Source organism: Mandrillus leucophaeus, unplaced genomic scaffold, assembly GCF_000951045.1.
Source record: "Mandrillus leucophaeus isolate KB7577 unplaced genomic scaffold, Mleu.le_1.0 Scaffold110, whole genome shotgun sequence".
Taxonomy (NCBI): Eukaryota; Metazoa; Chordata; class Mammalia; order Primates; family Cercopithecidae; genus Mandrillus; species Mandrillus leucophaeus.
The window spans coordinates 3,542,018-3,560,405 of record NW_012099210.1 but is presented as its reverse complement, the minus strand read 5'-3'; the positions used below and the strand labels follow the sequence as shown (position 1 = coordinate 3,560,405).

Genomic DNA, 18,388 nt, shown 5'->3' with positions numbered 1-18,388 from the left:
ACACACACACACTCTCTCTATATATATACAGCATCTCTCTCTCTATATATATATGAGTTAAATCAACAACTCTCTATCTATATGTATATATATATAGAGAGAGAGAGAGTGTGTGTGTGCGCGCGCGCGTGTGTGTGTGTGTGTGTGTATATATATATACACTCTAAATATTAGGAAGCATAATTCTGGTAAAAAATAAATTTTATCAATCAAGAAATTTTCCTCAGGCAAATTTCAGCTTTATAAAGATTCCAGTCCTTTGCAAGGATTGGGGGATGCTGCAGTCCTCCCTAGCGCCTCAGCATGGGTCAGCCTCCGCTACACTAACCCTCGGGGGAAGGTATCTGTGCAAACATTCAGCTGCCACCCCTCTGCCTGACCCTGCCTAGAAGAGCAGTGCATTTTGACAGAATTATGGAGGGAAACACCCTCCAGAAAAGAGCAAAGCAAACACGGTAGGGTCATAGCATTTGTCCTCGGGATACAATTCTTTATTGCTTATAATTATAATCAATAGAGTACTGTGAAACCTAATACTAGTCTCTTTTTTCTTTTCTGTATACATGGCCTTTTGCATAGTGCACACTCCCATCTATCCGCTGGGGGAATGGGAGGTAGAGTAGGAAATTAGAATTCTTTCTATAGCAATTTTGAGTCCCTAATAAGGCAATGTGAGGAAAAATAAAGATTTTAGATATGTTTATGCTGCCATTAACACAACAAAACCTAGGTCTGGACTTGAACATGGAGATTGCTAGAAACCAAAGAGAACTCAGGATAGAATATAAGGGGAATTCACATAAAACAGAGAGAAAAAGTACAAAGAGGATCTCCTTTTCTAGTTATGAGAGTGAGAGTGCAGGAGACATGGGGCAAGAGACAGGCCAAGGTCTGCGGTGACCATCCACTCTTGGGGGTGAAAATAAAGGAGAAGGGCACTATTCCTATCCAGCTAGGCATGGACCAGCCTGAGAACACTGGAGCCAGAGACCTGCATCCTTTGATGCAGCCTAAGAAAGGTTGCGATTCTCCAGGAGAATCTCCATAGTCAGCTCAGGCCCGCATCCAAGATGGTGATGGGAAGGGCCAGCATAATGCTCCCTTAGGGCCAGATGGGGCCAGCTGCATCTCAGTGAGCCCATTCAAGGACCCATAGACTATACCTAAGTAGCCACAGGTCCCTCATGAGGACACAGCGGACAATGCCTGAGCTACAACATCACATAGAGCCAAGGGATAATACAAGGAACTGAGCGCATGGATCCAGGAGCCCTTCTTTTCCTCCTTGCTCCTCTCCACCATTCCATTTAGTATGTGTCACCTCAGATGGGAGCAGTGGGTACAAGGAAGAAATTGGATGAATACATATCTAAAAGAAAATAAATCACTTAAATGAGACTATTTAAACCAAAGATGCAATTAACAGAGATGCTAACTGGCAAGTTTGAAAACACTATCCTCTGCTCTGTCTCCCAGGAGGGTGGGTATAGTGAGAAAGACTGGATAGCTGATAGAAAATACTGGACGTTTTCTTTGCACATATGTGTAATAATGTTAAACTATAACACGTCTATACTACAAAACAATTGTATATTTTTAACAGCTCCCCTTTTATACAAAGGTTTTGAGGCAGCTATAATCTTTGTATTGGAAAATAAACACTCAAGGAAAGATCAAAAGACCTTTAATTAGTTTTAGTTATTTGTCATGAAGGAGCGAATGCTGAATTTACACTTAGTATATGTGTTTTAACATATAGAAGGTTAGTATGAGAAGTGTGGTAACTTGCATTTTCTTTATTCACGGAATGTCAATATTTTTGTGGAAGAAAAGAAGCAAGAACTGTCTTATTAATGCCTTTGTTTTCAGCACTTCGTAGACTTCCTAGAGCATGGTGTGTGCTCAGTTAATATTTATTGAATGAATAAATGAAAATACAAATTGCTTAGCCTCAGAATGGATAGCTTAGGACATTTTTGGAGCTCTCTCAAGCCATTACAGTTGCTATGGGCTGAATGGAAGAGCCAGGGGAATCTGATGTGGCAGGAGGAAAGGGCTCTTGGTTACCCCATCCCCACTCTGACAAAACCCACCAAAGGAGGAGATGTGAGGACTTTGCTGTGCCTGGACACCCCTGCTCCCATAGGCTGTAAGGCTAGTGTGAGTGTGTGTGTGCGTGCGTGCGTGTGTGTGTGCGTGTGCGTGTGTGTGCGTGTGTGTGTGCGTGTGTGTGCGTGTGTGTGTGCGTGTGTGTGCGTGTGTGTGTGCGTGTGCGTGCATGTGCAAGGGGCAGTGTTTTCTGGGTATGGGTGCTTGCTGCAGCCTCAGGTGAACGAGTACAACCTTTGCTGATACCCCATGGAGAGGCATCTAAGAACTGAGACTCTGGTCCCAGGGCTAGTCTAGGAGGCAGGGAAAGAGCACAAAAACTTAGTCTTAGGGAGGCCTAAATGCTATCCAGTGGTACATCAAGACCATGTTTTTTTTCCCCCCTCTAATATTAGAGGTTCAGGGACAAAATTAAGCCAGATAGAAAATTGTAATGGAATTGACAATGTGATAGTGCTGGCATCATAAAGGAAGACGGTAGGAAGTGAAATGTTTTGTCTCAGGCCAGACACTGTGGAGCATAGATTTGGCAGATCTGATGCAAGACCCTCCTGATCACAAGGCTGGACTGAGTCATGGGCTGTGCCTGGCACATAGCCTTTGTTTGCAAATCACCCAGTGGCCGAGCCTGAGTTTGCCTTGGGCACTCCTGTGTGCATAATTTTTAAAAACAAAACCTTTTCCCATGCTTTTCAGGAGACTGGCCTTTTGCAATACAGTCAATCAAAAAACATTGCTGAGAAACAACCTACCATAAGAGCAGGACTGAGTCTTGAGAAGATTGAAAAGTGGGGAGAATAATTTAAGACTGCCCAGAAGGCATTAACTAGTATTCTACTTTCATAGATCAACTTTTATGGATTCCATAAGATTATTCTGAACTTCATCCAAAAGACAATCACTTGCCTTAATGTCTGGCCGAGTTGTTTCATGGGGTCCATAAATCTCAGATGGCATTACCTGGCACTGTTAGTGATCAAGATCACTGGTTGACTGAATCTGCACTGGAAACAGACATGTTAATATACCTAGTTAATTCACTGTGGTAATTAATTACTGAACACTTATCTAATTAGCTAACGCTTCTACCTCTCAAACCCAGAGGTAAATGCCAGATTGAAATTGGTGGTTCTCCTCATTATACCTTAAAAATAAAAGTGAGAGTTATGGCATGGAATATCAAATAAAAGTGTGCTGGTGCCTGTGGTAGTGAGTGAGTATGGTGAGTCTCAAAATTGCCAGTGGTTCCTGGGAAGGAGCAGCAGGTAGACCAGCCTGAGATGAGTCAGGGGTAAGAGACAGATGTATTATTACAAGCTATCAACAATAACTACTGTCCTAGGTTACAAAGGCAACACACATGTTAAAGACTATTTTGCCTCATAGTCATCATTACCTTTTCCAGGATAAGTGTCCTCAGGAATTTTTTGATATCTGGGCACAGTTGCAAACGTCTAGTTGGTGGTAACAATGGCAAGATTTAGGCTACATGGATTCCTCAATATAGAGTCCCCTATTCTTTTTCCTTCCTATTCTGTAAACTTTGCTGTCTGACCAAGATGGGCCAAAGGTGGCCAGTGTGACATTCAAAAAGTTTGCCAAGAATGACTGTCACCAGGAAGAGGAGCGTCTTCTAACATGGAGAACTCAGTTAGGATATCAGCACTTGATTCTTGACTGTGATGCACATTCTTAGAAATCCAAGCATATTAAGAGGTGTCTTGTATTTGCTGCTGTTTGGCATTTATAGACATTTTAGGTTCTGATTCGCCTGAAAGCCATGAGACTATGTTCTTGAAGCTCTCACCAGCATAGAACTTCAGTTGATTGCTCTGGGAGTGAAGGGAAAAAAGATCAGGATGAAGTTATCTAGTTTTCTAGATTTTTCCATCCCCAAAGTGAAAAGTGAGAAGCATTAGCAAAAGTAGTGAATTCATGCCTTTCTTGGCAGAGACTGCGTTTTCTGAAAATACTATGCTATATTATTCCATGTGGATTAACCCCTGATTCAATAAATTTTACCAACAGCCTACAGTTTAAAGAAAGAGGCCCTGGGAAATAAGTTTTTTTTTAAATTATCAGTCCTTCTGTGTGAACTGGAATGAGCAAAGTTCAGATAAAGGGACATTCTGAGGTCCTGACTTTGGATGCTTTCCTAACTTGTGATGACAAAGAATGAAAACAAGTTGGTGAGGGGCTGGATGGAGAGGGGAAACTGAAATGTTTGAGAACTGGACGTTCTCATATGTATTGGACACAGTTTTGAGAAGACCTGGTAGGCGTGTTATAGAAACCAAAAGAGGACTTGTATCCGTATACAGTTTTCTCAAAGCAAATAAGCCTGTTTGCAACATCAAACCTGTGTTGGGATCAAGGACAAATGTAAAGGAAAGGTTCTCACCAATAGTTAACAAGCTAACCAACCTGGTCAAAGAGTTAGGATGGCACACCATCAAAGGGGACCTATCTTCTTGAGAAAGTTCTGCTCTGAGAGCTGGGCTGTGGTATAAAAGGCATGTCAGGGAGGGCATTTTTTATTTGATAGGAAAATTTAAAACGCTAAAGGAAAGTTTTTCTTAGCAATTTTACAGGAAAACCTAAGTTTTAAGAGAGGGTATCATTCTAACTTGGAACTGAACTATTATGACTAGATCTATAATAGCAAGTCACAATATTTCTCTTTCTTGACATCAATTTAAGAGTGACTATTCACATAGTAGAGAGAATGGCTTCGGTTATACCTGCCTCCAATAGTTCCATGAGATCTGATAGGAATACATATGTTGGGTGAGTAATTTTGATTTTCTAAATTTGTTTTGATCAGATGGATGCTCCTTAGATTTTGTATTAAATGATTAGATAATGGGCCTCTACAGTTATCACTGGATACAGCTCATAAAACAATAAAAACAATGCAAAATGCCTTTTCAATGACATTTTTACTCCTTGATTTTGGGGGTTAGGGGTTGGCTCATCTAAGAAAATGGGGCAAAATAAGTCAAAAAAACATGCAAAAATTTAGCCAACCTTCAGTAGTAAACAAATTCAAGGTTCAGCCTGGGACTCACTATAGCGTTCAGCCCTAATTCCAAGACCATGCGCTGCAATTGAGAAATAATTAAAAGGGTCTCTCAGTGCCTGAGGGAGGTTTAATTGTGTTGCAGGATATTGTGGAGTGATTTAATATGCTTCGTGATGGACCTTACAGAGAGTTTACTTCTGAAATACCATTTATGTGATTAATCTCATGGGTAGATATAAAATTGCTGAAGCTGTCTACAAATTTAGCTCCAGTTCCTGCCCCAGGTTAACAGAACACAACAGAGCATTAATCATCATGAGGCATAAGGAGATTTTGATGGTTCCCTCTGATTTCCTGAGAGTTGTGTGAAATGTCTTGCTCAGAGCCTCCATTATATCAGCATTTCAGAAAACACTCCATTTGCCCACCCCAAACAGAGGTAGCCTCCTGCATGTTCCCTTCCTCAGGGAAGCCCAGGAGAAAGAGAAAAAGAAAAATTATGAAGACGAAGGTAATGGCAAATGGAAAGACTTCTTCCCAGCCAGCAATTTCTTTTGTTTGGCAATATTTAATACTCATCATGTAGTGTAATTTGTCATGATTTACTAAAACGACTATTATCTGTATTAGGAAAGGAAAAAGAGTTTGAAGAGAAAACAACATGTACAAACTTATTTAGTAAAAAGTATATATTTTGGAAAAATCAAAGTATTGCAAAAACTACATTCATATTGGGTAGAAATTTGGTGTGAAATCCCAAACAAGCTTTTTCTTTGGTACTGACAGAGTGATCATCTTAGAAGTGCTGCTTGATGAACCCAGTGAAACAAGACACTTCTATAGGCAGTCCCCCAAATTTTCTGACTGAGAAATCATTAGACAGTGGGCCAGGGCATCAAGGAAAAGTAATCCTAATGAATTAATTTGTTATAATACAAGTGAAAATAATTAATGGCTCTGGTGGTTGGAGAATTTCTCCCCGGAGATAGGAAGAGTGGTATAGATGAGTGATTTTAAAAACACCAAAGCCCAGGTCTCCTTGAGTAAGTCAATCCGAATTTCTAGAGATAGGGTCTAGGAATTAAAGTGCCCCTGGTGGTTCTGATATGTAGCTAGAGTTTGGAATCACTAGGGTAGAGGAATAAGACTCTTTTATAGAATAATGATTCATAGATTCAGTTGGGAATCCAAAGGAATATTTCCAGGTCGTGAAAGTAGTCTTGGCAGAGTGAAACAGAAAGTGTAATAGAATTTGGAAGAAAAAGTGGATGGCAGTGTTTGTCAAACTTTAATGTGTATGTGAATCACACAGAGTTTGTTAAAATGCAGATTTTGATTCAGCAGATGTGGGGTGGAATCTAAGATTTTGCATTCCTAAGGAGCTCCCCAGGTGTTGCTGATGCTGCTGGTTCACTGACCACACACTGTATAACAAGGGACTAGGGCTAAATTCTTGCCTCACAAGAGAAGAAAGGAAATGTCCCTTTGCTTTGCGATTTTGAAGCTTGTTCTGTAGTAGTAAAGTGCACTAACACCATGGAATACTTTATTTTGGAAACTAGGTATGTATGACCCAGTAACTAATTAAAAATCTATTACTCTAGATGTTTTTGAGAAGGAAATTAATAGTATTTTGTTCTACTTTCTGAACAGTTCAATTTAATTCAACAATAGAATTTGTTAAAACTTAGGGATTCAAGAAAGATATTTGAGATAGCTTGCCTCAGGGGATTCGCAGTCTTTCTAGGGGGATGGAAACTTAACTACATTACAATGTGAAATGCTATCTACCAGCACTAGCATGAAACAAATGCTTTGGGAACACAGTAAGAAAAAAAGTAATACTGACCAAGGAGAGAAGATGCTTGGAAAAGCCTTTATGGAAGACGTAATATTTGAATTGGACCATGAAGGAAAATTGGAATTTTGGTAGGTGAAAAGTAGAAGAAAGGAGGAAGGATGTTTGAAGGACAAAGGCCTGAAGCAGGGGTTCTCAACTTTGGCTGTACCAAAGATCATTTGAGAAGATTTTTAAAATACTTAAATTTTTTAGATTTAAAATATAGAGTGTCTAAATTAATTAGTGCCTGGTCAACGGTGTTTTTTTTTTGTTTTTTTTTTAAAGCTCCCTGGTAATTTTAATGCACAATCAAAGTGAGAATCAATAAAGATATAGAAAGACACAAGGCTTGGTAAAATGTTTTGAAGTGTATGGAATGAAAAGCATGTGGAAAGGCCAGGCATGGTGGCTCACACCTGTAATCCCAGCACTTTGGGAGACTAAGGTGGGTGGATCGCTTGAGATCGGAAGTCTGAGACCATCCTGGCCAACATGGTGAAACCTCATCTCTACTAAAAATACAAAAAATAGCTGGGTATGGTGGTGGGCACCTGTAATTCCGGGTACTCAGGAGGCTGAGGCAGGAGAATCGCTTGAACCGGGAGGCTGAGGTTGCAGTGAGCTGAGATTGGGCCACTGCACTCCAGCCTGGGTGACAGAGCAAAATTCTGAAAGAGAACAGGAGAGGAGAGGAGAGGAGAGGAGAGGAGAGGAGGGGAAGGGAGGGCAGGGGAGGGGAGGGAAAAGAGAGAACAGAGAAGAGAAGAGAAGGCATGTGGAGAGAAATGGGAGGAACAAAGAACAAAGAAGTCCCAGACAGTTCTTGGCAAAGACGTCTTGACCCACTGTGGTGTGGGGGTAGATACCTTTTATCACTGATAACTCTAGTGGCATATGATTACTACCCAAATAACCAAAAGCTACAAATGATATCCTTCATAAATATGAACTGGATTGAATTAAGGTCATTCTTATAGCCGTCATCAGCTCACTGTCTTGCATTTCGTGGTATTTTACAAAGAAAAGAGAGGAAGGATTGGTGTTCTAGCTGTACTGCTGTGATGGGGGTTTGAGCCAGGGCCGTGGCCACTGGGTTGGAAAGAAAGTGGTGTATTCAGCTTGGTTGGTGGAGTCCTCAATGGCAGTGCTATTCAAAGTGTTGTCCACAGACCATCAGCGTCAGGACCAATGAGGAGTTTGCTACAAATGCAAATTCGGACACACATCAACAACCCGCTGAATCAGAATTTCCAGAAGAGGAGTCCTTGTAGTGTCTGGCTGATTCTTATGCATGCTACACTTTGAGAAGATAAAATAAAATACAAATAATTTACTCAAGTTTGCACAATTAGGACATATATGGTTGAACTTGTACTGGAACCCAGGCAATCTGAATCCACAGCCCAGTAGCTTATATTCCACAGCCTCCCGTGCAAAGAAATCAGATGACCATTACAATCAGAACTGAATAGAAATGGCTGTTTTGTAATTTACTGGTTGTTAATCTTGCACAAGTTTCTCAACTTCTGTAAGCCTTGGCTTCTTTGTTTGTAAACTAAATTATTAATCTTACCCAGCTAATACAGCAGTTATGGCACAAATGATTTAATGAATTTGTTATATGCAGTTTTCATGCCATTTTCATGCTTAGTGCTATGCTTGGCACATAGTGAGAGCAAATATTCGCCATAATTATTGTTATACTGCATTGCTTCTCAACGAATAATTTAACCCTAAAGGAAGGTTTATGTTCAGACTTTCTTTCTTGTGAGCTTTCTCTCAAAATTCTTTTACATCTTCTTTGTGTAATTTTTTTTTTTCCAGAAAAAGGTTTGTTCATGTTAAAAATGCTTACTTGGATTCAATGGATGAAGACATTCTCTATCACTTGGATTTGGGAACAAAAACACACAATCTACCAGCAATGTTTGGAGATGTAAAGGTAAAAACATTTCTAATTTCAGGAAAAATGATTGAGTTTTTTCTACTAATTTTTCTTCTTACCTTGCCAAAATAATCTATACACCATTGGCTAGTGAAGTCCCAATAGGAACTAAAGTCACACTCATTCTCTGAAACAATTTGGAATGTGTATATCATGAACAATCATTTCCACCCCAACAAGACATAAAGGTTCCCAAACTAAATCTAATGCAAACATGTTATTTGACTACTCTGGTCCCTGGAGATAAATACAATTTTATTGACAATACTGCTGGGTGTTGAGAATTCATTATGTTTTAACAGATTCAGCTCACTATTTAACATCTACATTTATAGCTTAATCTCACTAGTTCTCATTTTATTAAATCATAAAAATAACTCAACAAAACTAACAATATTATTTCACTTCTGGAAAATAATCATTACCTAATATTTCATATTAAGATTTTGTTTCATAAGAAATATTTCATAAAAATTATTTATTAAATACTACATAAAATTGTACTTCTGCATTATTTGTTTTATCTGACATGTATTTTAATTATATAAGCAATTTGTGTTCCTTATTTAAAACAGGGAATACAAAAAAGAATATGATTTTTAAAAAACACCCAGTAGTCCTACCACCTAAACATAGACACGATCAACTCATTTATTTCTTTCAATCATTTTTAATGAATAGACTTTAAAATAGTTGTAACTATATAGCTGCATTCTACACTTTATCATTTAGCATTACATCATTAACATTTCTCCATTTTATTACATTCTTTTGAAACATATCATTTATGGGTGTCAAGTGGTGTACCACACATTACAGAGACTATTATTAACTTTTATGCTAAAATATTTTCCATTATAAACAGGACTCAAATGAATGTTTTTGTACCTGGAGATTTTCTACATTTAGGTCAGTTTGCTTAGGGTGATTCACAGAAATGCTCAAAGAGACTGGATTTTTAAAGAACTTTGTTTTCCAAAAGACTATATATATTTACAGTTGCACTAATGGAGAATCGTGCAGTTTTCATCTGACTTTTTCATTTCTTTGGCAATTACAATAACAAAAATTAAAGCGTCACATGTACTATCTCACTAACATCTGCAGATTTAGCTCTTTTAGGTGGGTTTAGCAGATATTAACTCTCCATAAAACAAGAAAATTAAGTTCAGAGAGGTGGAAGAAGGTTACAGTTACACCACAGAGTGGTGGTGCTGAGACCTGGACCAAGTTCTTCCAAGTCCAATCTCTAGGGTCCTTGCTCATTGCACTAGGAGGACCCTTTGGGTCACAGTAACTCAGGATTGTCCATAATTATTTAATCCTAGCTCTTTCACTTACCCATTGGGTCCAGAGGCAGGTGAGAAAAGGGGAGGAAGAAGAGGGAGAGGTTAAGAAGAAGGAGGAGGAAGAGGTTGGAGGTAGAGGAAAAGGAAGGGAACAAGAAAGTAAAGAGGGAGAGAAAGAAAAAAAGTTGGAAAATGAGAAGAAATCGATCTACGATGGCTGTGGTCAGTAGGTGCTGAGTGGCCTTCTCCCGCTCCCTCTCTCCTAGGCAGGAAGGTGTGAGGGTGTGGGTGGGTGTCCTCACAGCGAGGTGACCCACCATTTCTTCACTCCTCTCCAGGCTGCGCTCCTTGCCTTTGTGTCACCTCCCTCTATCTTGTGCTTCATCTTCTCAGTGTAACCTCTTCCCCTGCTGCTGTTTTGGTGTACTTATGCTCCAAGAGTCATTGATCAAGGCGGTTTTTAATACTCAATAATCAGATTGTACCAGAATTCAAATGTTAGATTTGAGGTTCATGTCTCATAATAATATCCCAGGACCCTTGTCTAGAGATGACTCTGATTAATTGAAAGACTTTTCATAATTAATGAACTAAGACACATAGCTGGTTAATACATTTAAAAGACTTGAGACATGTATTTGAGGCAGAAAGTGATTTGCTATCTACATATCTGGGTTTCTGTCTCTCTTCTACCATTTATGGAGTGCTTTCTATATATCAGACTCTGTGTGGCACGTGCGAATGGTACAGTCAGTCCTCACAGCAACTAAAGTAGTTATTATCTCCACTTTACAGATGAGAAAACCCAGGCTCAAATATATACATAGTGTTATAACATATATATAATATATGTTTATCTGTAATAGGCACAACACAGCTGGCACGTGAAACAACTGAGATTAAAACTTAGATTTCTCTGATTAAAAAAAAGTAATGGCTCTTTCTCTGTTCAAACAAAACAAAACAACACAAAAACAAAAATAAAAGCACTATGTTTTAGTACTTTTTAGTACTCCAAGTATTAGTTTCTGGGAAATCATTGGGATGGAAAGCTTTGTTTTAGAGATAAAAATAAAGGGACTTGCATGTATGTATCTCTCTCATGCGCGCACACACACACACACATGCACACACATAGTTGTCCCATCTCGGTTATAATCCCAGGAACCAGACCTTCACATCTCTGTCTGTCCAGATTTTGTTCAGCACTTATTCTCACACACTGTTTATCATAACCACTATCCAACCTTATACATTCACCACCCACCTGGTTGTGAACCTTCAGTAAATTATCTTTTGGATACAAAGATATGCTCTGTTTCAAACCTGTTTATCCCATCAGAGAGCAACTCTACTGATTGAGCCACTTTGATGAATAGGAGGCAAAAGAGAGAGAGAGAGAGTGTGTGTGTGTGTATGTGTGTGTGTGTGTGTATAAATTGAGGAGCAGGTAACCTAGTTCCAAATGATCGGAACTGGCCATTTAACCTGAACTAGAATTTTTTCAAGGCAGCAGGTAAAGTCTGATTTATTCTCATAGATGGTTTCCTCAGAAACTTGCCTTCCTCCAGCCATGTTCTCTTCTTTGAACGAGAACATTCTACATTCAATTTCTTGAGTCCCTTAAATCTCAGGGCAGCAGTCCTGGCTCAGAAAAGAGGACATAATCCATCAGTACCTGAAAACTCAGCCTCGTCTTCACAGAGATGATAATCATTATTAATAGCATTATCTTCAAAGAAAGGAGAACTCTGGGTGTATAAAGTTGAAACTTCAGACTCCAGCAATCGCTCCCATTTCCTTCATATTCTTACCATATTTAAGAATTTTTGCTATGTGCTACTGCAAAATCTCAGTAGCTTAATACAAGTTAAGTTTACTTCTCACTCATATTAGGTACAAAGTGGGAGTTCTTGGTTGATGGATGGTCTCCCTACAACTGATGATTCAAGGACCCAGGTTCCTTCCATTATTGTGACTCTGTTTCCTTCAAGGCATAAATTGCTCTTTCTCAGTGTGTCAACATCTGTCCAGCAGATGAGAGTGACAATATGTAGGGTCACCAATACATCCTCCTTGTAGGATAGGAGATTTCTATGGGCTAGGACTGGAAATGGTACCCATTACTTCTGCTCAAATTCTAGTCACTGGAACTCAGACATATGACCTTGTCTAACTGGAAAGGAGGCTGAGATGTTAAGTTTAGCTGGGTGCCCAGAAAGAACGGCAAACTGTTTAGGTGAACAGCTAATCAATCTCTGCCACACTCACTAGAAAGATTCAGACAATTAATACATACGGTGGAGGATCCTTAGGAGTTATCTATTCGATATCAACATCCAAATATGTCTTTTATAAAATCACTAACTGATATCCTCTAATCTCTCACTAGAAATTTCTAGTAATATGTAAAATTATTACTTTATAATACCATATAATATGCATTTTGAATGTATTTATATTCCCTTGTTAATGTAGAAAATGCATAAGATGCAATAGACCAGATTCATACAACATGGCATAGTTAAGACTTTTAAGATACTAGGGATATCTAAAGCTGAGCTTTTTTCTGGCAGTCATTAGCCAAAGTCCTTAACATATTTTTGTAATGCCTCTGACTCCTTCCCATTGTGTTTCTAACTTCTTTGATAAAACAAGGACAATTGGTCGTTTTGTTTGAGACAAAAACACCATAAATGTCACTTAAGGTCAATGTTGGTTGGTGGTCTTCAGCCATATTTTACTTCTCATTAAAGCAGCCAGACTGAAAACTGTGTCCAGAGATGATGTTTAGTGAGTCTGGTTTAGGAGTAAGGAAGGCTTTAAAAACCAAGCTGCTTCTGTCTGTGCATATGATCTTTATGTCTCCAGAAATATTCAGAAATTCCTGTTGATTATAGCAACATCTACAGTTCAAAGGAGAATTCAAACCACAAGCTATTCTAACATCTGTTTTGGTTTTATGGTCAATCTGAATAGTTGTAATTTACATTCGCTGGCACCACACAATGAGGTTATTTTCAAACTACTGTACTGTGTTTTAAAAATTTCCTCGGACTTAGATCGTGAGCCAAGTCTTAACTATCCACACCAACAAAGAAGAAAATTCCATGAATTATTAATAACAAGTTTAAAACTCACCTGAAACCATGGTCTTAACCTCTTTGTTACCAGTCTTTATGGCTGACTTCTATTGCAGTTCATTACTAGCTTAAGGCTTCATCAGAGAAACTCATAAGAAGGCAGAGAAATGACAATGTTAAGGGTAGAAGAGAAGCAGAGGGCCTGGATACAGGGCTAATAACACTGCTAATTGCGAAAGAGTGTAGCTCAGGAACTATTGCTAAATGGAAACAGGATGCATCATGTTATCAGACCACCCAATAGTTAGAGTAAATCATTTGTGAATGGGGCCACCTATTCTATAACCTCAGTTAGGTATTTCATTAGACAGATATTCTTTATCCCTGTGATGGACCTCGTCAGCCCTCCCAATCCTCTGTCCAATGCTGCCCACATCAGCTAGATACCACCAACTGCCTTTTCCTTACTAGAGGACTCAGACCAGCTTCATTTGTACTAAATTCTGCAACATAGGAATAGTAAGCAAGTTCAGAAGCAGGAATAGAAAATTGCTACATGATATATAAATTAATGGTTACCATTTGTCCATCACTGAGAACATGTCTGGACTTGTGCAATGTCCTTTGCCATATGCAATCTCACATTCTTCTTTCAAAACTCTCTGAGGGGTACTGTGTTTTTCCTGTATTGGAGATGGTCTGAAGCACATAGCTTATTTGTGTGACACTGAGCAAGCTTCTTACTCACTGATGGGGTTGGAGTTCAAAGCCAGGTTTACCTAACCTCAAAGGGTAGACCCTCGGCTATGTTGTCTTCTCTCTCTTTGCATTTTCCTCGCCACTTACTTCAGAATCCTGGAGGATTTGACTCTTGCCACCTTGCTGTGGCCTGTGCTTCCTCCTGGGTGTGAGAGTCTGCCAGTGCTCACTCTCTTGTTGCCGACCCCTAGTGCTTCTCTGCTTCTCTCCCTGGCCGCCTCTCCCATTCCTGGTCCCTGGGGCTAGTGTACCCCTAAACAGACTGTTGTATGAGTAACTGCCAGACAATTGTATTGCCATCTTCTATTAGACATCCGTGACTGCAACACCTATCCTAATTTCAGAGAAGGGAAAATGTGAATAAAGCAAAAACAAAAATAAATCACTGGAATTGATGAAATGCCACAGGGAGATCCCACATTTACAATAATAAGGCTTGTTCCATGAGAATTTCTTCTGAATAAGAAATTTAAAAGTCTTGAAATGATTCCTTTAAAATTTTAAGTTCACATAATCCATTTCACAATACAAATTTATGATGGGGGATGCGGAATCAGAAAACATACCTAAAACTGGTAGTTCTCCTTTTGCTCTTGTATCACTTACATGCTGTGGCCTCAGAACTTACATCCTAAGCATATGTCATGGTAATGCTCAACAATAGGCTGTCTATGTCAATTTAAGATGCTGGTTGGTGTTCACTATAAACAAAAACACCAGGAAACACCTCCTTGAATAATATGAACATTTATTTTGATTTGTGATTTTTTTTTTTTTTTTACTAATTTAGTGCATAAAACTTTGCATCTGTTGCCTTATTTACAGGTTGATGCAAAATAACTAATTCATGGAACATAAACCATGACATCTACACACACTCTTAAGTAAATTAACTAAAAAGTAAAATAAAAAATTAGAGTTGAAACTGACCCGTGGTTCTTATCCCAGTTACCATGGCAGGCCCTTGTTTATTTTTATTAACAGTTTGTCTGTGTTGGTGGGAGCCCCAACAGAATGAAAGCATTTGCACTGTTTATGCACAAGGAGCTTGGGTTGGAGGAAGCTGAAGAAGACATAAAAGACATCTGTGCTGGGACAGACAGATATTGTATGTACAAAACCGGGCCTGTGCTCACCATCAGTGTGAGTATCCATGGTTGCATTTCAGCTAGTCATTGCAGGCTAGACAAAAAAGTGGGAACTTTTACATGTAGGAGTTCTTTTTCCCTCCTGCTTTGCATTCTTACACAATTAAGCTAGGTGTCCAGGTATGAGTTTCTTATTGGAAAAAGCCCCCAGGGCAGAACATAGCATGCAGCATCATTTTTGTTTATTAGTTACCACTTAGATATTCAAATTAGGGGGAAAATACTCAAAGCACCCCTCCTTTCTCTTTACTTTGTAACTGGTTAACACCCCTCACTCCCCCTACCCAACGGCAATTTTCCTTCCTCTATCCCTTACCCAGCTTTGGGAATGTTGAGCTTTTAGTACACATAGGCTAATTTTCAGGACTGCTAAAGTGCTGCTGTTTAACACCATAATAAGCTCGCTGAAAGGCTGCTAATGCATTTCTACTGAGCTCTTGTGAATTACTGTCCTGCATTTAGAACATGTGAACAGTTACGGAAGCACACAGTGTCCTAAGACAAAATGAAAGGGGAATGATTTGCAGTTTTAGGGAACATGCAGACCATTTCCCCCTTGGACTCAGCTGGGCACACACTGATGAGGGCGTATGTGCATAGGTGTCCAATTTGCCTTCCCATGTTTATCCCTCTGCACAGGGCTGTATTCCGAAGCAATAACTCTGAAGCCATCACATTTTTGGGCAGTGCAATCCTCATAAGAGGCACAGGCAGGCATGCTAGGGGACAGGGGAAGAATCTCCCGCACAGGGTGGCAGTTCTAAGGAACTGAGCTGTAAGTGGCTCCTACCAGAGGGAATAGGCATCATCCATGGATTGCCCTACAGTGTGGACGAGCATTGATGAAAACCTGGGGTAAAGAAGAGAAAATTATGCAACAACAATGAGGCAGCTAAATTGATCTCCTCTCTGGGCCAAGAGAGCCTGAAACCTGTTCAAATGGGAGAATCCATTCAATTATTCGCTTGTGCATTCAATAAACGATTACAGAATATCTACATTAGAAGGAAGCTGAATATCCACTGATCTTGGCAAATTTTTTCTTAACAGCATTTGCTGGACTTTTAGACGATAACTGTTTTTTTGTACAGTAAATGGAGAAACACAAAAATGTTAAGTTTCTTAAAAATGTGGCACTGCCATAAATAAGCAGTAAAACTTCAGAGAAAGAAATGAAAACAGCAATAGACTGATCCTGCTGTCCTGTCGGGAAAAAGACCTGAAATATGTGTCATGCCGAGGTTACCAATTAGAAATGGGCCTTACTAGGCAGGCAGGGGACTGACAACTGTGATTCCTTCTTTGAAAACTCTTCCTCTCCAGTAGCGGTTGAATGGGGTGCATGTGTGTGAAAGAGAGCACAAGTCCATTTGTCCTTTCATCAACGCATCACATAATAAGTGACAATAATTAACTTACTAAATGTCTGAACTGGAAGGACTCTGAGAGATCATATAATAATTCATCTTAATTATAGTAAGAAAATTAGGTAAGAAAAAATAATACTGAGAGAGTTTATTCATTAGTCACAGAGGCAGTTCCAAAGTCCCAGACTTGTTAATTTTGGATATACAAATCAATACAAGTTTGATTCCTGGCTCCAGGATGCTTACTAAGCATTTGAAAGTCAGGGCATATTCAGTGGGAAAAAGAAAGGGGGAACGCAGAGGGTCGAAATTTCCATAGCTCAACATTCTTGATAGAAGGAGGAAGCTCAGGTGAAAACATCATGGTCATGGCCAGTGGTTTTCCAAAGTCTTTGTATCCAAGAGTAGGACACATTGAGGAGCACATTTGACTCTCTGCTGTCATGTCAGGAATGAAGTTACTACCAGTTTTGAATTCAGTTCCAGTTTCTACAAATTACAGAATGGAAGATCGCTCTGGAGGGTTATTAGGACATCGTGTAGACACCAGGAGTTGCTAAATCCTCCAGCCTGTGTTGATCCCTTTCCTGTTGACATTGATTCCACTGTCCTGAATACTGAAAAAAACAGGGTTATGGTCATGATCTATAGTAATTTAAACTCACTTCCATGTTCAGTATAAGTTTAAAATTGTGAAGTGGGGAATCGAGCCCACGTTTCTACCCTAGTACCTTTCAAAGCACACAAAATTAAAAGCAAATGAAATGGATTCACTATTTCATTTAGTATGGTTGAAAAGGACTCTTGATTTGGCGGCCGAAATTATATTTCCTCAAAATCAAGTCAATCGTGCAAAAAGCTCCTTTTCAAAGGCTCATCATGAAAAGCCCAGTGGGAAGACGGGAAATGGCTCTGCCCTGACATACCTGTATACCATACCATCCCCACGTTCTGCTCTTGCTGATGAGGGCTGAAGTCAACAGAACTGACAGCAAGACGCCTCCCTCTGATCTTCACAGATGGACACATCTGTCAGCATGTCATGTAGGCGCCAGTTAGGGAGGACTTACGTTTTCCTCAGCATTGGCAAAGTCTTAATGATTATGTAAATTTATCTGAGGCCTGTTAACTTGTAATGAAGGAAGAAGATATGTCCTGTTCATGTATCACTTTGCAAGATGTATGAAGACTTTCTCTTTCTCTCAACAGCACGGCATGGGCATCCCCTCCATTTCTATTATGCTTCATGAACTCATCAAATTACTCCACCATGCACGATGCTGCGATGTCACCATTATTAGAATTGGTACATCAGGGGGAATAGGTGAGACGGATTGATTTCTATTAGAATTGAGTGATCCTTACACACGTGGTAGCTGCCAAAATATACCATCCTATTCAGAGCCCAGCAGAAGCCCAGATGGGCTAAAAAGTGTCAGAAGGCTGGACTTGAGGAAATTCAAGGAAATCTGCCCACATTGCGTTTTTCTTTTCTTCCTTTTTTCTTTATTGAAACCCACAGGGAGAGATCTCACTGCCTATTGCAGGATGGTCTTAGGTGTTTATAAAGGGAAGAGTAGAAAAGTTGCTAGAAGATGTGTTTTGAGGGTAGGGGTAAATTTCAAGTCTTAGGAATTTTTTTGTTGTTGTTTTTGTTTTTGAGACAGAGTCTCGCTCTGCCGCCCAGGCTAGAGTGCAGTGGTGCAATCTCGGCTCACTGCAAGCTCCGCCTCCTGGGTTCAGGCCATTCTCCTGCCTCAGCCTCCTGAGTAGCTGAGACTACAGGTGCCCGCCACCATGCCTGGCTAATTTTTTGTATTTTTAGT

At 39.6% G+C, this 18,388-nt stretch overlaps 1 protein-coding gene across 2 annotated transcripts in view; it reads left to right on the top strand.

Moving 5' to 3' along the window:
* Positions 1 to 18,388, top strand: part of UPP2 (uridine phosphorylase 2) — a 147,489-nt gene that overhangs the window by 110,626 nt on the left and 18,475 nt on the right. Inside the window, exons 3-6 of one of the 2 annotated variants that reach the window (XM_011991791.1) lie at positions 4,812 to 4,896; positions 8,796 to 8,913; positions 15,032 to 15,190; positions 17,772 to 17,886. In XM_011991791.1, the coding sequence (XP_011847181.1) occupies positions 4,812 to 4,896; positions 8,796 to 8,913; positions 15,032 to 15,190; positions 17,772 to 17,886 (477 nt within the window). Of the gene's footprint in view, positions 1 to 4,644; positions 4,897 to 8,795; positions 8,914 to 15,031; positions 15,191 to 17,771; positions 17,887 to 18,388 lie in introns of those variants that run through there. The other variant, XM_011991796.1, reaches the window with a different exon arrangement.